The 18818-nt window shown below is 43.8% G+C and overlaps 1 protein-coding gene across 1 annotated transcript in view; it reads right to left on the bottom strand.

Annotated features, from left to right (window-relative positions):
* Positions 1–18818, bottom strand: part of SPAG1 (sperm associated antigen 1) — a 148216-nt gene that overhangs the window by 112578 nt on the left and 16820 nt on the right. Inside the window, exons 6-10 of the mRNA XM_040354781.1 lie at positions 15932–16047; positions 14577–14682; positions 13863–13993; positions 6345–6451; positions 2767–2899 (exon numbers count right to left, since the gene is read on the bottom strand). Coding sequence (XP_040210715.1) covers positions 2767–2899; positions 6345–6451; positions 13863–13993; positions 14577–14682; positions 15932–16047 — 593 coding nt within the window. The remainder of the gene's footprint in view (positions 1–2766; positions 2900–6344; positions 6452–13862; positions 13994–14576; positions 14683–15931; positions 16048–18818) is intronic.

Genomic DNA, 18818 nt, shown 5'->3' with positions numbered 1-18818 from the left:
CAAATGCGCTTCTGGAAGAATAGTCAAAAATTCCCATAGACACACTTCTAAACCTTGCCTTCCCAGGAGAGTTGAAGCTGTTATATCCGCGAAAGGTGGGCTTATTTAATATTGAACCCTATAGACCAAGACTGGGATGCCATTAAAGTTCATGTGTGTGTAATGGCGGCAGGCATCGCAATACTTTTGGTGTGTGTATATATATATATATATATATATATATATATATATATATAGACACACACACACACACACATACACACACACCTGTATTACCAAAAGTATTGGGATATATACTTATAAAAGAAATCAAAACCCACTAGAGGGAACCACAAAAATGAATCACCCGCTGGAGGGAAAAAAAACACCAGGAGAAACTAGAAATAAAAAATAAATAAAAAAAATAAATAAAAAATAAATATACATGTATATGACATCCATATATTATTTCTGTAAAGTACAGACAACTGAATATGTGCATAATCCACAATACTAAGTATTCATCAATAGTACATATTCGCCAGATCAATTAAAGCATTAGCCTTTTGATGGTAATAACGAAAAGTACTACAAGTCCCAAGTTGACCTCCATTGAGACACAATCACTCAAACTTGATCTATCTGTATATGTATATATAATATTGTCAGTATATATGATGTGCATCCTTTAATGGCTGTAAAAAGGAATACCAACAATCTTAGATCTGGATAGCAAACGGGCATATAATCTTATGGACTCCATACAGTATATTATATGTGGATAAAGAGTGCTGGAAGTATTCGTGATTTCATATATCTGTATATATGGCAATGCAAGTCCTCTATGTGCTGTAATGGAAATCTATACTTCCCAGAAAGCAACAATTAGCCTCTCATCAGAGGTCACTGTAGATATTAGAATGTACACAGCATAATATACCATCATGGAGACACCAGCTGAGCACCCGTAGCAATAGAGTAATAAAAGCAATACTTAGTTGCCCTTTGACTGCGGCAATGGTAGAGTCACTTGAAATGCCCTCGGCTTCAATATGCCAAAGTGGCCATCAGGTCCGATCAAACCCATTAGGCCTGGTTCACACCTATGCATTTTTTTGTGCTTTTTTTTAGTTCTGCAGAAACACACTACAGTCCATTTAACATGGTTTTCTATGGGCCGCGTTCACATCTGTGCCTTTTATTTAAAGGGCTAGGGACTTTTTTCTGGCTTTTGGTTTCCATAGACTTTAATGGATCAAAAACGTTTATTGAAAAAACGCAAAATGCACCTGGAATATGCAAACTGCAACCTGAAAAGGTGTGAACCAGGCCTTAGGCCGCATAAACACGATCGGTTAAACCGATGAGAACGGTCTGATGGACCGTTTTTATAGGTCCAATCTAGGGCTGTTACTGATTAAAATTAAAGATTAATCAAGGAATTAATCTTTAATTTCCCCAGCCCTAGTCCAAACCGATCGTGTGTGGGCCCCATCGGTTATTTATCCATAGGTTAAAAAAAAAGCAATCTTGTTTTAAATTTAACCGATGGATACCTAACCGATAGAAAAAAAAAACATAAGAAAAAAGATTGTAGTTGCGCTAATAAGTGAAGATTTGAAATTGATGATCAAAATTGGCAAGACCAAGCTATATAGTCCAGATAGATTCAAAAGTCCTCAAATAGCTTGGAGTATAATGGTGATAAAAACAAAAATGCAAAATGCAGTGAACCAAAAATATAACCACCACCAGTGATAAAACTAAATAGGATGTGCGCTTACCAAAAGGCAAGTATAATAAGCTTGCGGCTGAACCCCAGCCAGGGTCTTTACACTAGAACCACCATCGACATCAGGGATGATGATCCAGACAGATAAGCTTTAATGGCTTGCGGCTGAACCCCAGCCAGGGCCTTTGAACCGGACTGTCTCCAACCTTGCAACCTCAGTATCCACAGCAATGGTAAAACTGGAGTTGATGGGGAATCAGTGGCAAAGACAATGCAGAGTTCCAATTGGGACTGGGAAAGAACTGCTGACGTCACTGAAGATAGAACGTTATCGCCAATAGCTGTTCACTATTTTACGGAGCGAACATGCCACTGTGTCATGAAAAAAAACGATCATTAGTAGGCACGTTCATCGGTTAAAGATCCACGTATGCTCAGAATCGAAGTCGACACATGCTTGGAAGCATTGAACTTCGTTTTTTTCAGCACGTCGTTGTGTTTTACGTCACCGCGTTCTGACATGATCGGTTTTTTAACCGATGGTGTGTAGGCACGACTGACCATCAGTCAGCTTCATCGGTTAACCGATGAAAACGGTCCATCAGACCGTTTTCATCGGATGGACCGATCGTGTGTACAGGGCTTTAGTGATTATTGGAAGGTTCCCAGGAGTGTTGGGGACACACAGAATTGTAATGGAAATCTGGCTGGTCACGCCATCTGCATCAGAGGTACACATATACTCATTATGGTTCAGATCTGGTCTGTTGATTGTACAACACTGTGGAAGATCTATTCGTGCATAAAATCTTTTAGATTGGAAGCTCTAACGAGCAGGGACCTCTGATTCTCCTTGTATTGAATTGTATTGTAACTGTGCTGCCTGCTTCCATTTATATCTATTCTTGCATAAAATCTTTTAGATTGGAAGCTATAATAAGCAGGCCCTTCGGATTCTCCTTGTACTATCTGCTTCCATTTCTTAAAGTGCTGCACAACCCGTTAGTACAATATAAATCCTGTATTATAATAATAATAAACTATATGGTGATTACCTTTGCTGGGGTTTGGATCCTCCTGGACCTCCTCATCCAAACCCTCTACATCCTCAATGATTACTCTGTGGCCTCTCCTTGGTTTTTCTTCTTTTTCTTTGTGCAGCAGCTCTTCTAATTCACCCAGAACCTTCTAGAAGGGAAAGATAAACAGAGAACCAATAGCATCAAGCAGCCTTGAGTACAGACTATACAAAGCAGTTATGGCCCATATATTTTAAAAAGATCAGTTTGTTTTGCTTTTTAGCCAGCTGCAAAATGACGGAAACAGCTCAGCTCCTGCATTTTCCCATTTTCTTTTAGAAACATATTTATAGTATAAATCTAGCTGCTTATTTGTGACACAAACTAAATTGACAGGCGCCGCTCAAGGCTCTGACAGGTCCTCTTATGTAGCAACTGCTTGGTGTGAAGACAAGGAAAGAGCTTGTAACTCTAGATATTTAATGGAAACTGGTGCGGACTCCAACCAGACCACACCCCCAATGCGCGGATCCCCATGACTAAGCTCTATGGGTGAAACGAGTTGGGGGTGTGGCCTGGTTGGAGCCTGGGCTGTCATACACTTTCCTATGGGGTTTTGCAGAGATGTGCGACTTCCAGGACTTTTCCTTTAGCATCTGCTTATTTAGCACAAAATATGGAAATGGTTATTGTGGAGTAAGGCAGAAAAGAAAAGACAGTACATAATAGGATTCATTCAAACAAGAGAAAGGTAAACCAGCATAGAACTGTAGATATCCATTTTGTCAGAAATAGGTATAAAAATGCGCAAAATTTATATTTCAAGCTGAACTCCTTGGAAACGGCTAAATACAAAGTTAACCTTGTCGCCCAAGTCCCCCGCCACTCCCCCCCCCTTTCCCGGTGTTTATGGTTCCCTCACTTATCTTATTATTAGACTTTTTTCACATTTGCCACGATGACACGTCCCCACTATCACCTTGTCACATAATATTGCAGTCTCTACTTAGGATGTACCTATGTATATAGTTAAACAGGCCCACCTCCGCAGTTGTCCCCCTTGGTCGCCGTGGGAGGTTTTTCCCGTGGTCGGCTGCGACTTCCGAGCGATTTGGTGTTCTTTCCATAGGTAAGCCACACAGCGCTTGTTCCCCTAAGTAATGTTTATTTATAGATGTTTGATACTCCAATACTTGTTTGTTGACACTTTATTGGCCTATGCACGTTTACTCATATGTATATATAGCCCTTTGTGCCAACAACTATGTATCATTTTTAGAATTCTCCTGACGAAGCGACTCAGTCGCGAAACTAGTCAAGATCCCGTCGTGCGCGACCTCCTCTTTCACCGTGACTCTCCCTTTGGGGACTACTTTATCCCGGTGACTTGTCTGGTTGGTCCCGCAACATGTTCATTGTTTTGTATTATTGTTTTGATGTTTTCTATGACTATGTTTGTCTTTTTGATACCATGTTAATAAATTGATATATATCTTTGAAACTCCTAATACTCTCTGGGCCAGATTCAGGTAGATCCACGCAATATTTGCGTGGGCAAAGGGCAACGATTTTTGCTCTGCGCCCACGCAAATATTTTGAAATGCCCGCGATTCACGGAGCAGTAGCTCCGTAAATTGCGCGGGCGATATGCTAAATAGCCCGGCGTAAGGGCGCCTAATGTAAATGATCCCGCCGGGGGCGGGAATCATTTAAATTAGGCGCGCTCCCGCGCCGAGCGAACAGCGCATGCTCCGTCGGGAAACTTTCCCGACGTGCATTGCGGCAAATGACGTCGCAAGGACGTCATTTGCTTCTAAGTGAACGTGAATGGCGTCCAGCGCCATTCACGATTCACTTACGTAAACGACGTGAAATTTAAATTTCACGAGCGGGAAGGGCGGCTATACTTTAGCATTGGCTGCCCCTGCTACAGCAGGAGCAACCTTGCGCTAAAGTCGCCGTACGGAAACTCCGTACCTTGCGTGCGCAGGGCCCGCGCAACTTTTGTGAATTGGTGGTAGTATGCAATTTGCATACTATACGCCGATCACAATGGCCGCGCCCCCTAGCGGCCAACGCAAGAATGCAGCCTGAGATATGAAGGCATAAGGAGGCTTATGTCTGTCATATCCTAGGCTGCAGTCCGCGTAGCGATGTTCCTGAATCAGGGGCATTCGCTACGCGGGAGCAAAACAGCTATTGCGCCGCGCAACCTATGGTTGCGCGGGCGCAATAGCTTCTTGAATCTGGCCCTCTGAGTTTACCTTTCTATACAGTACCGATATAGTCCTCTTGCCCCCCTCTCTCCTGGTCTTTTGGGTCCTCGGGGTCCCCCAAGTCCTAATTCTATTCTAACTGACTTTTAGGATGATGGTGCTACTATTTCTTTATTGTTAATACTAAGAGGCTCTAATTTAAATCGCCCAAGTAACGCAAATAAGCAATGGCAAAGATGGTGGGCTTTAACTTCTACACACCACACAAATGTGTCAGAGGTTTCTGTGCTGACAGTATGCTCCCAGCAGAGAGACCGAGCTGTCAAAGACGATCAGGACCAAGTGGGACCGGCTCCCCATCATGTGACCACACGATCAGGCAGACCGTGCCAACCCCAGGCATACAAGCCCAGTTAAAAGGGACGCTGGCACAGTCTGAAATCCAAATATGGGAACTGTTATACCTGCCAGAGGATTTGTGCAACTCTTCTTTCAGTTCTAAAACTAACCAGCCCCCTCACACAGCAAAGCAAGTTGGTAATACAGAAATGTAAATATGCCACCCCAGCCTGCTCACTGGACAGTGAAAGAGCAGCAGCAGACTAATGAGGTTACCTCTCTGTTTGCTCTGCTATCTATTACTATCAGCAATTTTTTTGGCAATACATTTGTGTTCAGCACACCTGATTAACTCGTAATTCTGCAAGGGGACTGCAAGAGGCAAATACCAAATAAAATTCGGGTACTTATAGTAGCTGAATGTAAAAAAATAAATTCATATAATGACCTATTTACCAGTGAGCTACAAAAACTACTTGATGCCATCCATGTAAGCATTTATATCTTAGAGTTAATCTTTTACTGATTTTACTGATCTGAAAAAAAATAAAAAATAAAAACCGCCAAAAAAAAAACCTGTAAGCAAAAGCATAATGCGCTAGTATGCATCGCATACTAGCGCATTATGAAATACTTACCTTAAAACAAAGCCGACATCTTTCCCAGAGCTTCTTCCAAGTACGTGGGCTCCAGCGCTGTGATTGGCCAGAGCCGTTATGACGTCACTCCCGTGCATGTGCATGAGAGCCGCCATTCACGGGACGGGCTCGGAGGGAACACCACACATGGGCTGTTCCTTCAGAGCGCATGCACCAGTGATATCACTAGCTGCATGCACTGGAAAGATCTCCTACACTGTACAGGTTCAGGAGATATTTTCAATACCTATAGGTGAGCCTTATTATAGGCTTACCTATAGGTAAAAGTTTGCAGAGGAAGTTTACTTCCTCTTGAACTACAGTAAAGTAAAACTTTCTTCAGTTGCATGTCAGATCTAAAGTCATGTATGCGGGAAAAACAATAAATTATACCCATTTTGTTAGCAAAATAATCCTTTACCTTAGCTATAGGATTGTCTGGCTCCTGATGCAAGACCATCTTCAAATCATCTAAGGCAGCCGGATAATTCTGAAGGTTTTTGTTGACCGTAGCACGACGTAAAAGAGCTGGAGTGGTAAAATGAATATTACTATTTAAAAAATGACCCTTAAACTGGCCATACACTATGCAATTTTCTTGTACAATTTCCTTTAGATTTTACCTTCAACAATGTAGTGCAAGGACCTATATGACTGCATACCAATTAAAGTGATTGCAAAGGATTGTTTTTTTTTTTTTTTTTTTTTTTTTTAATAACAAACATGTCATACTTACCTCCACTGTGCAGCTCGTTTTGCACAGAGTGGCCCCGATCATTCTGTTCTGGGGTCCCTCGGCGGCTCTCGCGACTCCTCCCCGCTTCAGATAACCCATCTAGGAGAAGTGCTCTCCCGAGGGGTTACCTTGCGGACGCACTCCCGAGTCCAGAATTTGCGTCCACAGACACGAATGCCGGACTCGGCCCCGCCCCCGCATCATTGGATTTGATTGACAGCAGCGGGAGCCAATGGCTGCGCTGCCATCAATCTAGCCAATCAAGAGCCGGGACCCAGTGGAGAAAGAGAGACAGCGCGTCCCCACAGAGGAGGGGGCGCCGGTGACTGCCAGGTGTTTTTTTACCTTAATGCATAGGATGCACCAAGATGAAAAAACTTGAGGGTTTACAACCCCTTCACGGCGCGATCCACCACTCCAATCCCATCCCAGCTCCATCCATTCCTCCAATCCCATCCCGTTCCCATCCTTCCCCATGACCTCTTCCCGGATCCATCCACAACCCCGATCCCATCCCGGCTCCATCCACCTCCCTTCTCATCCCACGCCTGCTCCATCTATTCCCCCAATCCCATCACGGCTCCATTCACCACACCGATCCCATCCCACCTCCATTCATTTCCCCGATCCCATCCCAGCTACATCAACCCCCCCTGATCTCATCCTGACTCCATCCACCACCCCGATCCCATCCTGACGCTATCCGTTCCCCGATCCCATCTGGGCTCCATTCACCACCCTGATCCCATCCCAGCTCCATCTACCACCCCAATCCCACCTGGGTTCATCCATTTTCCCAATCTCACCATGGCTCCATCCACCACCCCGATCCCGTTTTTTTACTATATGAATGGGAAAATGCAACGATTATAAAAAGGTATTATTCCAATTTGGCTGCAAAAGTGGAAAAACACTGTATACTAAATTACAGTGCACCCTCTCGGGCCTGATAGCTGTCACTACTTTATGATATCTAAATCTAAAAAATGTTTTCCATTTTAGTAGGGAATATCTTCAAAGTGAGATAAATCCTTTGTGAAAATGTGACCTCTTCTCTGAGAACAACTGTAAACGTTTGGTGATGTCATAACTTAAATCCCAGTCACAAAGGTCAATGGGAACCTACCTAATGGGGTCAGGTGCGAACTGGCCCTCAGTCAGGTACTTACACAAGTGGAATTAAAAAAAAAAAAAAAAATTAAGATTTTTTTTTTTTTTATTCTACCAGGATTTATGATTTAAAGAGGAACATAAATGTGTCCGAGCACCACAAACAATATTTAATTCTGATTCTATTTACCAAGCTCGCAGCATAAGGGTTAAAATAAATAGTTATTGTTGATTAAGAGAGTTTAGTTCCACTTTAATAAAGCAGAGAAATGCTGTACTAAAGTCAGTATGGACTCCAGCACCCTGGTGCCCAACCATTTGGCATTTGATCTGCGGCCCTCAAGCCTCAACAGTCTGTAGTGGGAAAATTGAATATGGTAATCACAGTGATCTCTACTACCCCAATGTAATATGTTCCAAGTTTTGTATTGTCTTCTGCAGCATATCCCCAGCCAACAATGTATCATGTCCACACTATCTAACCCACATTCCCTCTATTAGGTCTACAGTTTCTGACTGTCCACTCAAGCACTGCATATATTGAGCATTATGTGTGGCCCTTTGGTAAAGTCAAGGGCTGCATTTGAGGCCCCCAATAGCTCATAAGTTGACAACCACTGTTCTAGCGACTGAGGATCCTAGCCAGGTACAGAGGTAGCATGATGATTTATTCCAGTGGTTGCCAAATTGTGGCCCGGGGGGGGGGGGGGGGCAGATGTGGCCCTTTATTATCCGGCACTTGCTGTTATATTCACCGACACTAATATGCGGCCCAATGACACCAGTGATAGGGCACAATTCCTCCCAATGACACCAACAATGGGGCTCAATAACAGGGCACAATTCCTCACAATGACACCAACAATGGGGCCCAAAGACACCAATGATGGGGTGTTCCGTCAGATTAGGAGAACCGTCAGAATTGATGTCCTGTGGCCGCCATCTTGCTACACCCTGCACTTAGTAAGGATACACTGAGAAGGGGGCAAGCGGACATCTTGTTACACCCACCGGAGTTTAGCATTTCACAGTTATTTTTAACATAAAATGGAGCTTATATGCTTAAATACAGTGGCCCGGATTCAGTAACAATTGCGCTTTTTTTTCGGAGGCGCAGGGCAACGTTTTGCGCCTCCACCCTGCGCCTCCGCAATTTTTTTGCGCTGCCCTCGATTCTCGAGAGCAGAAGCTCCGTAAATTGTGTGGGCGCTCGAGCAAAATGCCCGGCGTAAGCGCGCGCAATTTAAATGATCCCGTAGGAGGCGGGAATCATTTAAATTAGGTGCGTTCCCGCACCGAGTGTAGAGCGCATGCTCCGTCTGGAAACTTTCCCGACGTGCATTGCAGCAAATGACGTCGCAAGGACGTTATTTGCTTCAAAGTGAACGTGAATGGCGTCCAGCGCCATTCACGATTCACTTACGCAAAATACGTAAATTTAAAATTTCGCGACGCGGGAACGACGGGTATACGTAGCAGGGGCAGCCTTACGCGAAAACCGCCGTACGGAAACGAAATAAATTGCGTACGCAGGGCTCGCGTAACGTTGTGAATCGGCGTTAGTATGCAAATTGCATACTATACGCTGAGCACAACGGGAACGCCACCTAGAATGCAGCCTAAGATAAACGGGCATAAGAGCCTTATGCCGCGCATATGTTAGGCTGCAGTCGGCGTAACGAGGTTCCTGAATCAGGAGCATTCGTTACGCCGTGGCAAGTAAGCAATTGCGCTGTGTAACTTATGGTTACACAGGCGCAATTGCTTCTTGAATCCAGGCCACTATCTGATGGACTGTTTACATGTTGAAATTTTAAAATCAGAGGTGTTCTGTCACATTAGCAAACCTGTGAGGTCAGCAGGTTTGCCGCTGATTTTAAAATTTAACATCTAAACAGTCCGTCCGATTTCCAAATACTGTATTTATTCCTGTTAAAAATAATTGTGAAATGCAAAACTCCGGTGGGTGTAACAAGATGTCCGCTTTCCCCCTTCTCATTGTATCATTACTATGGAGGAGTGCGGGGTGTAGCAAGATGGCAGCGATGGGACGTCACTTCTGTTACCAATTCTGCCGGGTCTCCATATCTGACAGAACAGGGGCACAGTTCCTCCCAATGACACCAACGGTGGGCAAAATTCTTCCCAATGACACCAACAATGGGGCCCAATGACACCAATGATAAGACACAAGTCCTTCCACTGACACCAATGATGGGGTATTGTTTACTCCCACTGACACAGGGACATTTTGTACTCCCAAGGACCACAGTCAGGCCCCCCTAAAGCCTGAAGCACAGTAAACCGGCCCTTTGTTTAAAAAGGTTTGGAGACCCCTGATTTATACCATGGAACAAAGTATTTGCAAGCCTTGATGTCCATGCAAACACTGTACAGCAGGATTACTGACAGTAGATGGCAAAAGTCATGCTGGTGGTACATAATCGATCATTGTGTAGGGAAAAACTGCTCTATGAAGAACTTGGTGGAAAAAGGTGCTAAGAAATCCAGTGATTTTGTTAGCATTTGTGGATGAAGTCAAGAAGGGGGTTTGTGTTTATTGTCCTAATGGCACCCATCTCTGAAACATGAAGCAGGAAAAGTTTCTAACCTTTTAAAAAGGTCCATTATCAAAATGGCTGAAAGAAAATCTGTGGCTTATAGAAGCTAACCAGATTCAGCCCTTCGTTCTTTCAGCATCGACAAAATTTGATTGCTTGCTATAAGCTAGACAGACAACTCTGCTCTCATACACCGATAATTGGGGCTGTGTGTCTATATATGGAAATCTGCTATGGGAGCAAAGGGTACCGGAAACGTGGCTTGGCCAAGATTGGTGCTCTAAGAGCTCATTAAGGAAAAGTGCTTTAATGAAGTCAGACATAGATGGGATTGATTTTAGCTTAACAAAGAGCCACAGCCAGACTACAGTATGTTTCATTATGTTTCATTATAAAACTTCATTCAATTACAAAATGAAGAAATGAATGCAGAAACAAAAGAATACATGAGGAAATATTGTCTCAAACAAAAGGCACTATCAATAGAAAAAAAAGAATAAAACCAGTTTCTGTTCAATAGCTAGGTAAGAGAAATTGTGTCTATTTCAGGTCAGAATGTGGCACATATACTATATTGTCAAAAGTATTGGGACACCTTTACACGCACATTAACTTTAATGACATCCCAGTCTTAGGCCCCATATACACGATAGAATCCATCCGCTGAAAAATCCCAGCGAATGGGTTTCAGCGGATAGATCCTATGGTGTGTACACTCCAGCGGATCTTTTTCCGCGGATATTTATCCCCTGGGATGGATTCCAGCAGATAAATATTTGCTGACATGCTAAACAAATCTATCCGCTGGAATCCATCCCAACGGATGGATCCGCTGGTTTGTATAGACTCACCGGATCCATCCGTCCGAAGGGATCCCCCGCATGCGTCGTAATGATTCGACGCATGCGTGGAATTCCTTATATGACAGCGTCGCGCACGTCGCCGCGTCATAATCGCGGCGACGGCGCGACACGTCATCGCCAGAGGATTTTGGCGCGGATTTCAATGCGATGGTGAGTACACTCCATCGCATGGAAATCCGCACAAATCCTTGAGAGGATTTATCCGCGGAAACGGATAAATCCTCTCGTGTGTATGGGGCCTTAGTCTGTAGGGTTCAATATTGAGTTGGCCCATCCATTGTAGCTATAACAGCTTCAACTCTTCTGGGAAGGCTGTCCACAAGGTTTAGGAGTGTGTCTATGGGAAAGTTTGACCATTCTTCCAGAAAGCGCATTTGTGAGGTCACGCACCTACGTTGGACGGGAAGGCCTGGTTTGTAGTCTCCACTCGAATTCATCCCAAAGGTGTTTTCTATTGGGTTGATGTCAGGACTCTTTGCAGGCAAATCAAGTGTCCACCCCAGACTCGCTCATCCACGTCTTTAGAGACAGCCTTTCCAGAAGAGTTGAAGCCGTTATAGATGCAAAGGGTGGGCCAACTCAATATTGAACCCTACAGACTAAAGTGTGTGTAAAGGCAGGTGCCCCAATACTTTTGACAAGATAGTGTAAGTATCAGTACGCTGACAGAGGACCACTGCGACAATGCCCAGGGGACTGAGAGTTATTCTTATAGGGAAGGCAATATTCTTGAGCCTCACGTAGTATCAGTAAGCACACTTATTCTATTCATCTAACTAATAATATATAAGGCCTCGTACACACCACCCGATCTATCCGCTGGGATTTATCCGCAGATCAGTTCCAGCGGATAGATCCGGTGGTGTGTACGTCCGAGCGGATATTTTTCCGCGGATATATTTCCGGCCGATGGATTTCCAGCGGATAAAAATTTCTTAGTCAGCTCCTCTCCCTCGCATGCGTCGTAATGATTCGACGCATGCGTGGAAGTCTTTATCTTCCAGCGTCGCGCACGTCACCGCGGATGGATTCCGCGCAGATTTCGAACTGATGGTTAGTACAACCATCAGATCAAAATCCGCCAGAGGATTTATCCGCGGGAACGGTCCGGAGGATCGTTTCAAGCGGATAATCCTCTCGTGTGTACGGGGCCTAACACCCAATACTCATGATGTGCAAGCTGGATCTGTTAAAGGGGCAATTAACCTTAAAACAGACATTACTTTTTTTTGTAGATGCTGTTGGGGTAAATCTCACGCCAAAAAAAAATCTTATGCAAGGTATATTACGCAATATGCTCTTTGTTCTTAGATTAAGCAATGGCAAAGGAATTACCTGGTGATCTTTTAGTTTTATTGATTATAACATTACTTCCTGTCCCGGGCCAACAACGCTATTCAGTCACTATTGAAGCTGCAGATACCCCCAGAAGTGTTGGCACTCGGAAGCTGCTCTGCTAAATAATTTATGAACATTTTCTGTGCAGGTCACACTCTTCCTCTAGTGGCATGCGCTGCTCCAACAATGCTCAGTCCACTCTAACAAAGCTATTTTATAAACAAATGGCAACCACCCCAACCTATAACTGGCCTTGGCAGCAAGGAGCACATGGAAGGACAACACATGTCAAAAAACTACAAAGAAACTCCCAGATGGACAGGTAGAGAGTCTGGAAATATGGCAGGGAGATCTCACTATTGGCGAGCCCACCAGGCTCCATATTTAGTATAAAGATCACTTTTGGGTGGACTGGCCAGTTCAAGCAGAACTAAACCCTCTTATCCTTTTCAGCCAAGGAAGCTGCCATCTTGTCCTCCGTTTGTAAAAAAATTGGAGAAAAGGGGACTTTTGTCTTCATCTGCCATGATGCTGCCCATGTGATCATAAATAAGACACCAGACATTTTTTTGGTCTGAGGCCTCGTACACACGACCGAGGAACTCGTTGTAAATGAAACATCGTTTTCCTCGACGAGTTCCTTGTTAGGCTTGTCGAGAAACTTGACAAGTTTTCTTTGCGTACACACTGTCAAGACCAAATCTCATCATTCTCAAACGCGGTGACGTACAACACATACAACGGCAGGGGAAGTTCGATTCCACTGGCACAACCCTTGGGGCTGCTTTTGCTAATCTCATGTTATTGCGTGTTAAGTAAAAGTTTGGTAGGAGACGATTTGCACTTTTCAGTCTGTTACAGCGTGACAAATGTGCTATCTCCATTACAAACGCTACTTTTACCGAAGGTGCGCTCCCGTCTCATACTTTATTCTGAGCATGCGCGGGTTTCTAAGCATACACACGAACGTGTTTCTCGTCGAAAACCATCCCGACGAGGAACACGACGAGGAAATTGAGACTCCCGACGAGGAAAAAGAGAACTTGTTCTCTTTTTTTCTCGTCGAGTTCCTCAACAGTTTTCTCAATGAAAAACATACACACGACCGTTTTCCTCGGCAAAAAAGCTCTGCCACCAAGTTTCTTGATGGATTCTGTCGAGGAAAACGGTCGTGTGTATGAGGCCTTACAGTTTGGGTGAAAGTTACATTTTGGGAACAAAACTGTTTTTCAAAACTGTTAAATCAATAGTTTAGTTCCACTTTAATCATTTCTTTGCGCTTTGCATTTTGCTATTCTTTTTGGAATTAAGCTCATCTGTTTGGCCTTTACCTTTTATATTGTTGGGCTCTAAATTCAGCACTTGCTCACAGTCATTGAATGCATTCTGCCAGTTCTTCAGTTTAATCTCAGCTTGTGCTCGATTATTATAGGCGGCTGTGGAGGGCAACACAGATAAGCTCCTAAAATAAGAATACATTATTTACAATTACAATAGAGAATGTTTTTAAGCCAACAGTTTTGATGTTACAAAAGCGAACTGAAGATTTAAAAAGGAAACAATCATATTCATACATTTTGACTCTTCTTATAAGTATACTCCAAACAGTGTTATGTTGTCACATCTCCTATATACAGTGCCTTGCGAAAGTATTTGGCCCCCTTGAACTTTGCGACCTTTTGCCACATTTCAGGCTTTAAACATAAAGATATAAAACTGTAAAAATTTTTGAAGAATCAACAACATTCATTTATATTGGCTTTTAAAATTTACAAATGCGGCAATTTAGAAATTGGATAAAAGGTTTAGCACTGGGAAACACTTTTTGAAAGATAAAAAGTGCATTTTATATACAACTACATAGATCAGACCAAAATGAGGGACAAATGAGGGGGAAAGAGAGACAGAGGGACATTGCTCCAAATCAGGGACAGTCCCTCAGAATCAGGGACAGTTGGGAGCTATGTCCTCTGGGGTAGGAACTGATGTGAATCGATGTAATGTGTAACATGTCAGTGCCATATAAACAATATCTCCTGCCTTACCTGCTGTAATAAGATATGGCCTCCTCATAGTCTCCACTTTTGAAGGCCTCATTTCCCTTATCCTTCTCTCTTTGTGCTAGAAGGTTCTTCTCCTCCAAGCTCAGACCTGGAAAGGAGTTTGCCAGTTACACACAACAGTCTATATAAATGATTGAGGCCCACAATCTTACAGTATATAATCTTATCGAATTCAAGTCAACTAAAGCCCTGTACACACGATAGGTTTGTCCGATGAAAACGGAGCGATGGACTGTTTTCATCGGTCAAACCGATCGTGTGTGGGCCCCATGGGTTTGTTTTCCATCGGTTGAAAAAAAAAAAAAAAAATAGAACATGTTTTACATTTTTCCTATGGATAAAAAAACGATAGAAAAAAAACGATCGTCTGTGTGGAAGTCCATCAGCCAAAAATCCACGCATGCTCAGAAGCATTGAACTTAATTTTTCTCAGCTTGTCGTAGTGTTTTACGTCACTGCGTTTGGAGACGGTCGGATTTTTGACCGATGGTGTGTAGGCATGACTGATGAAAGTCAGCTTCATCGGATATACGACGAAAAAAAAAACATCGGACTAGATTCCATCAGATATCCGATCGTGTGTACAGGACTTAAAGTGGAGGTTCACCCAAAAACTTAATTTTTAACATTAGATTGAGGCTCATTTTGTCAAGGGGAATCGGGTGTTTTTTTTTTTAAATCAAAGCAGTACTTACCGTTTTAGAGAGCGATCTTCTCCTCCGCTTCCGGGTATAGGCTGCGGGACTGGGTGTTCCTACTTGATTGATAGGCTTCCGACGGTCGCATACATCGCGTCACGATATTCCGAAAGTAGCCGAACGTCGGTGCGCAGGCGCCGTATAGAGCCGCACAGACGTTCGGCTTCTTTCAGCTACTCGTGACGCGATGTATGCGACCGTCGGAAGCCTGTCAATGAAATAGGAACGCCCAGTCCCGAAGACCATACCCGGAAGCGGCGGAGAAGATCTATCTCTAAAACGGTAAGTACTGCTTCGATTTAAAAAAAAACACCCGATTCCCCTTCACAAAATGAGCCTCAAACTAATGTTAAAAATTGTTTTTCGGGTGAACTCCCGCTTTAATGATAAACATTATGACACTCACAAGATTACAGGTACTGTATTTATTGGCGTATAACACTCACTTTTTTACCTTGAAAATAGAGGGTAAACTGTGCCTGCGTGTTATACGCAGGGGGCTGTGGAATTCATTTTTCCTGAAAATTCCCTCTTAAAGTTAGGGTGCGTGTTATACGCCTGTGCTTGTTATACGCCGATAAATACGGTATTTATCTGTTAAAACGATTACAGGTATGAAAGACCAGCAGAATTTGTTACCTGATGTGTCTATTGATTTCTTTATCTTTGCAGCAGTTGTGTTTATTACTGTCTTGGACTGGTCAGTTTTCTCAGTGTCCTCATCAATGTTTGATAGTTCTTTATCAATATCAAACCTAACATAAAACAAAATATCTAGAAGTATAATGCAAATTGGCAAAACAAAGCAAAACAACATCAAGTAAAACATGTTTTTGTTTAACCACTTAAGCCCTGGACCATTTTGTAGCTAAAGGACCAGGCAACTTTTTGCAATTCAGCACTGCGTCGCTTTAATGGACAATTGCGAGGTCGTGTGACGTGGCTCCCAAACAAAATTGACGTCCTTTTTTTCCCCACAAATAGAGCTTTCTTTTGGCGGTATTTGATTACCTCTGCGGTTTTTATTTTTTGTGCTATAAACAAAAATAGAACCATAATTTTGAAAAAAATTCAATATTTTTTACTTTTAATAAATATTCCCAAAAAAGATATAAAAACATAATTTTTCTTCAGTTTAGGCCGATACGTATTCTTCTACATATTTCGGACACATTTTTGGGACCATTGTAATTTTTACAGCGATCAGTGCTACAAAAATGCACTGGGTACTGTGAAAATGACACTGGCAGTGAAGGGGTTAACCACTAGGTGGCGCTGTAGGGGTTAGGTGTTCCCTAAGGAGTGATTCTTACTGTAGGGGGGGCGTGGCTTGCTGTGGCAGAATGGGGAGATGTTGTGTTTGCCCCAACATCTCCCCGTTCTATCTCTCCGTAAGACGATCGCGGGTATGCCTGCGGCGATCGAGTCCACAGGACCCGCGGCGATCGAGTCCGCGGGACCCGCGGGCGCGCTCACAGAGAACGCAGCGGGCGAGCACTTGTGCCGTCGGGCGCGCGCCCGCAACAACCGATTCTTAAAGTGGACGTACAGGTACGTCTTTTTGCCTGCCCGTGCCATACTGCAGGCGTATATCTGTGTGCGCCGGGCGGCAAGCGGTTAATAAGGCGCCTTTCACACAGGCGGACCTGAACGGATGCTCCATGCAGGTCTATGGAGCGACGGATGTCAGCGGTGACCATGTCCGCTGACATCCGATCTGCTCTGATCCGCTAAAATTAGACGTATGGCGATACATTCGCCATCCATCCTATCAGATGAGATGAGATCTGATGAAAAACAGACATGCTGTCCGTTTTCGTCCAGTCTCTCCATAGGTATCAGTGGCGCTCAACAGGCCCCTCCCCGCTCAGTGAGCAGAGACGGATCTGTCAGCCTCCGGCTCAGTGGCGATTAATGGAGAGATCTCCCACTGAGCCCGTGGACACCGCTGAAACGAATCTGTCTCATGTGGAAGGGGCCTAAAACAGAATATATATATGCAGTGGTACCTTGGATTACGAGCATAATGCGTTCTAGAAGAATGCTTGTAATCCAAAGCACTCATATCAAAGCGAGTTTTCCCATAGAAGTCAATGGAAACTCAGATAATTAGTTCCACAGTGATTTCTATTGTATGCAAAACTGCGTGGCCAGAGGTCAAGAGAAAGGGATCCGCTGCTCCAGGTTTGTGCAATACCTTAATTGGAACCAACTAGGAGTGCTAGCTCTGGCCTGCCTCCATGAAAACTTGAGAAAAGAAGAAATCGCTGCACATCCAGGGGTTCCAAAACAAAATGCTTTTTATTAACCACTTAAGACCCGGACCTTTAGGCAGCTAAAGGACCCGGACAGGTTTTGCGATTCGGCACTGCGTCGCTTTAACAGACAATTGCGCGGTCGTGCGACGTGGCTCCCAAACAAAATTGGCGTCCTTTTTTTCCCACAAATAGAGCTTTCTTTTGGTGGCATTTGATCACCTCTGCGGTTTTTATTTTTTGTGCTATAAACAAAAATAGAGCGACAATTTTGAAAAAAAATGCAATATTTTTTACTTTTTGCTATAATAAATATCCCCCAAAAATATATAAAAAAACTTTTTTTTTCCTCAGTTTAGGCCGATACGTATTCTTCTACCTATTTTTGGTAAAACAAATCGCAATAAGCGTTTATCGGTTGGTTTGCGCAAAATTTAAAGCGTTTACAAAAATGCATTGTTTACTGTGAAAATGACAATTGCAGTTTGGGAGTTAACCACAATGGGGCGCTGATGGGGTTATGTGTGACCTCAAGTGTGTTTACAACTGTAGGGGGGTGTGGCTGTAGGTGTGACGTCATCGATTGTGTCCCCCTATAAAATAGATGACACGATCGATGACGCCGCCACAGTGAAGAACGGGGAAGCTGTGTTTACATACAGCTCTCCCCGTTCTTCAGCTCTGGGGACCGATCGCGGGACTCCAGCGGCGATCGGGTCCGCGGGTCCCGGAGCTTCGGACCGGGTCACGGGCGCGCCCCCGCGACCCATGGCTGGGTACTAGCACAGGACGTTACTGTACGTGCAGGTGCCCAGCCTTGCCATTCTGCCGACGTAAATGTGCAGGAGGCGGTCCTTAAGTGGTTAAAAATGAACAGGATACCTCAGGGACACCGGGTATTAGTCATGTAGATGCGTTTCACACATCTGACCTGTGCTTAATCATTAACCAGAGGCCAGAGGTGGCCAGAGGTGGGGGGGGACTAGAGATGCTCGGAAACCTCTCGGAGCCACTCGGATGCACACAGAAACACTGAGAGAGGCTCGGACACAGTGTTTCCGAGTGGCTCTGAGTGCAGAATGCCTTGAATGCTGCTTGTTTTGCTCGGAAACCGAGTAAGGATTTAAAAAAAAAATAACTCATATGGTGAAACACTTGTTAACTGTGTTACTCGCAATCCGAGGCATTACTGATATATATCACACACACAGTATATGCACCATGTGCATGTCTGGTATGTGCACACGCTGTAAATACAAGAATGTTTAAAA

The sequence above is a fragment of the Rana temporaria genome, chromosome 5 (genome assembly GCF_905171775.1).
Source record: "Rana temporaria chromosome 5, aRanTem1.1, whole genome shotgun sequence".
NCBI lineage: Eukaryota > Metazoa > Chordata > Amphibia > Anura > Ranidae > Rana > Rana temporaria.
The sequence above is the reverse complement of the archived record's forward strand: the minus strand, read 5'-3'. Positions and strand labels throughout refer to the sequence as shown.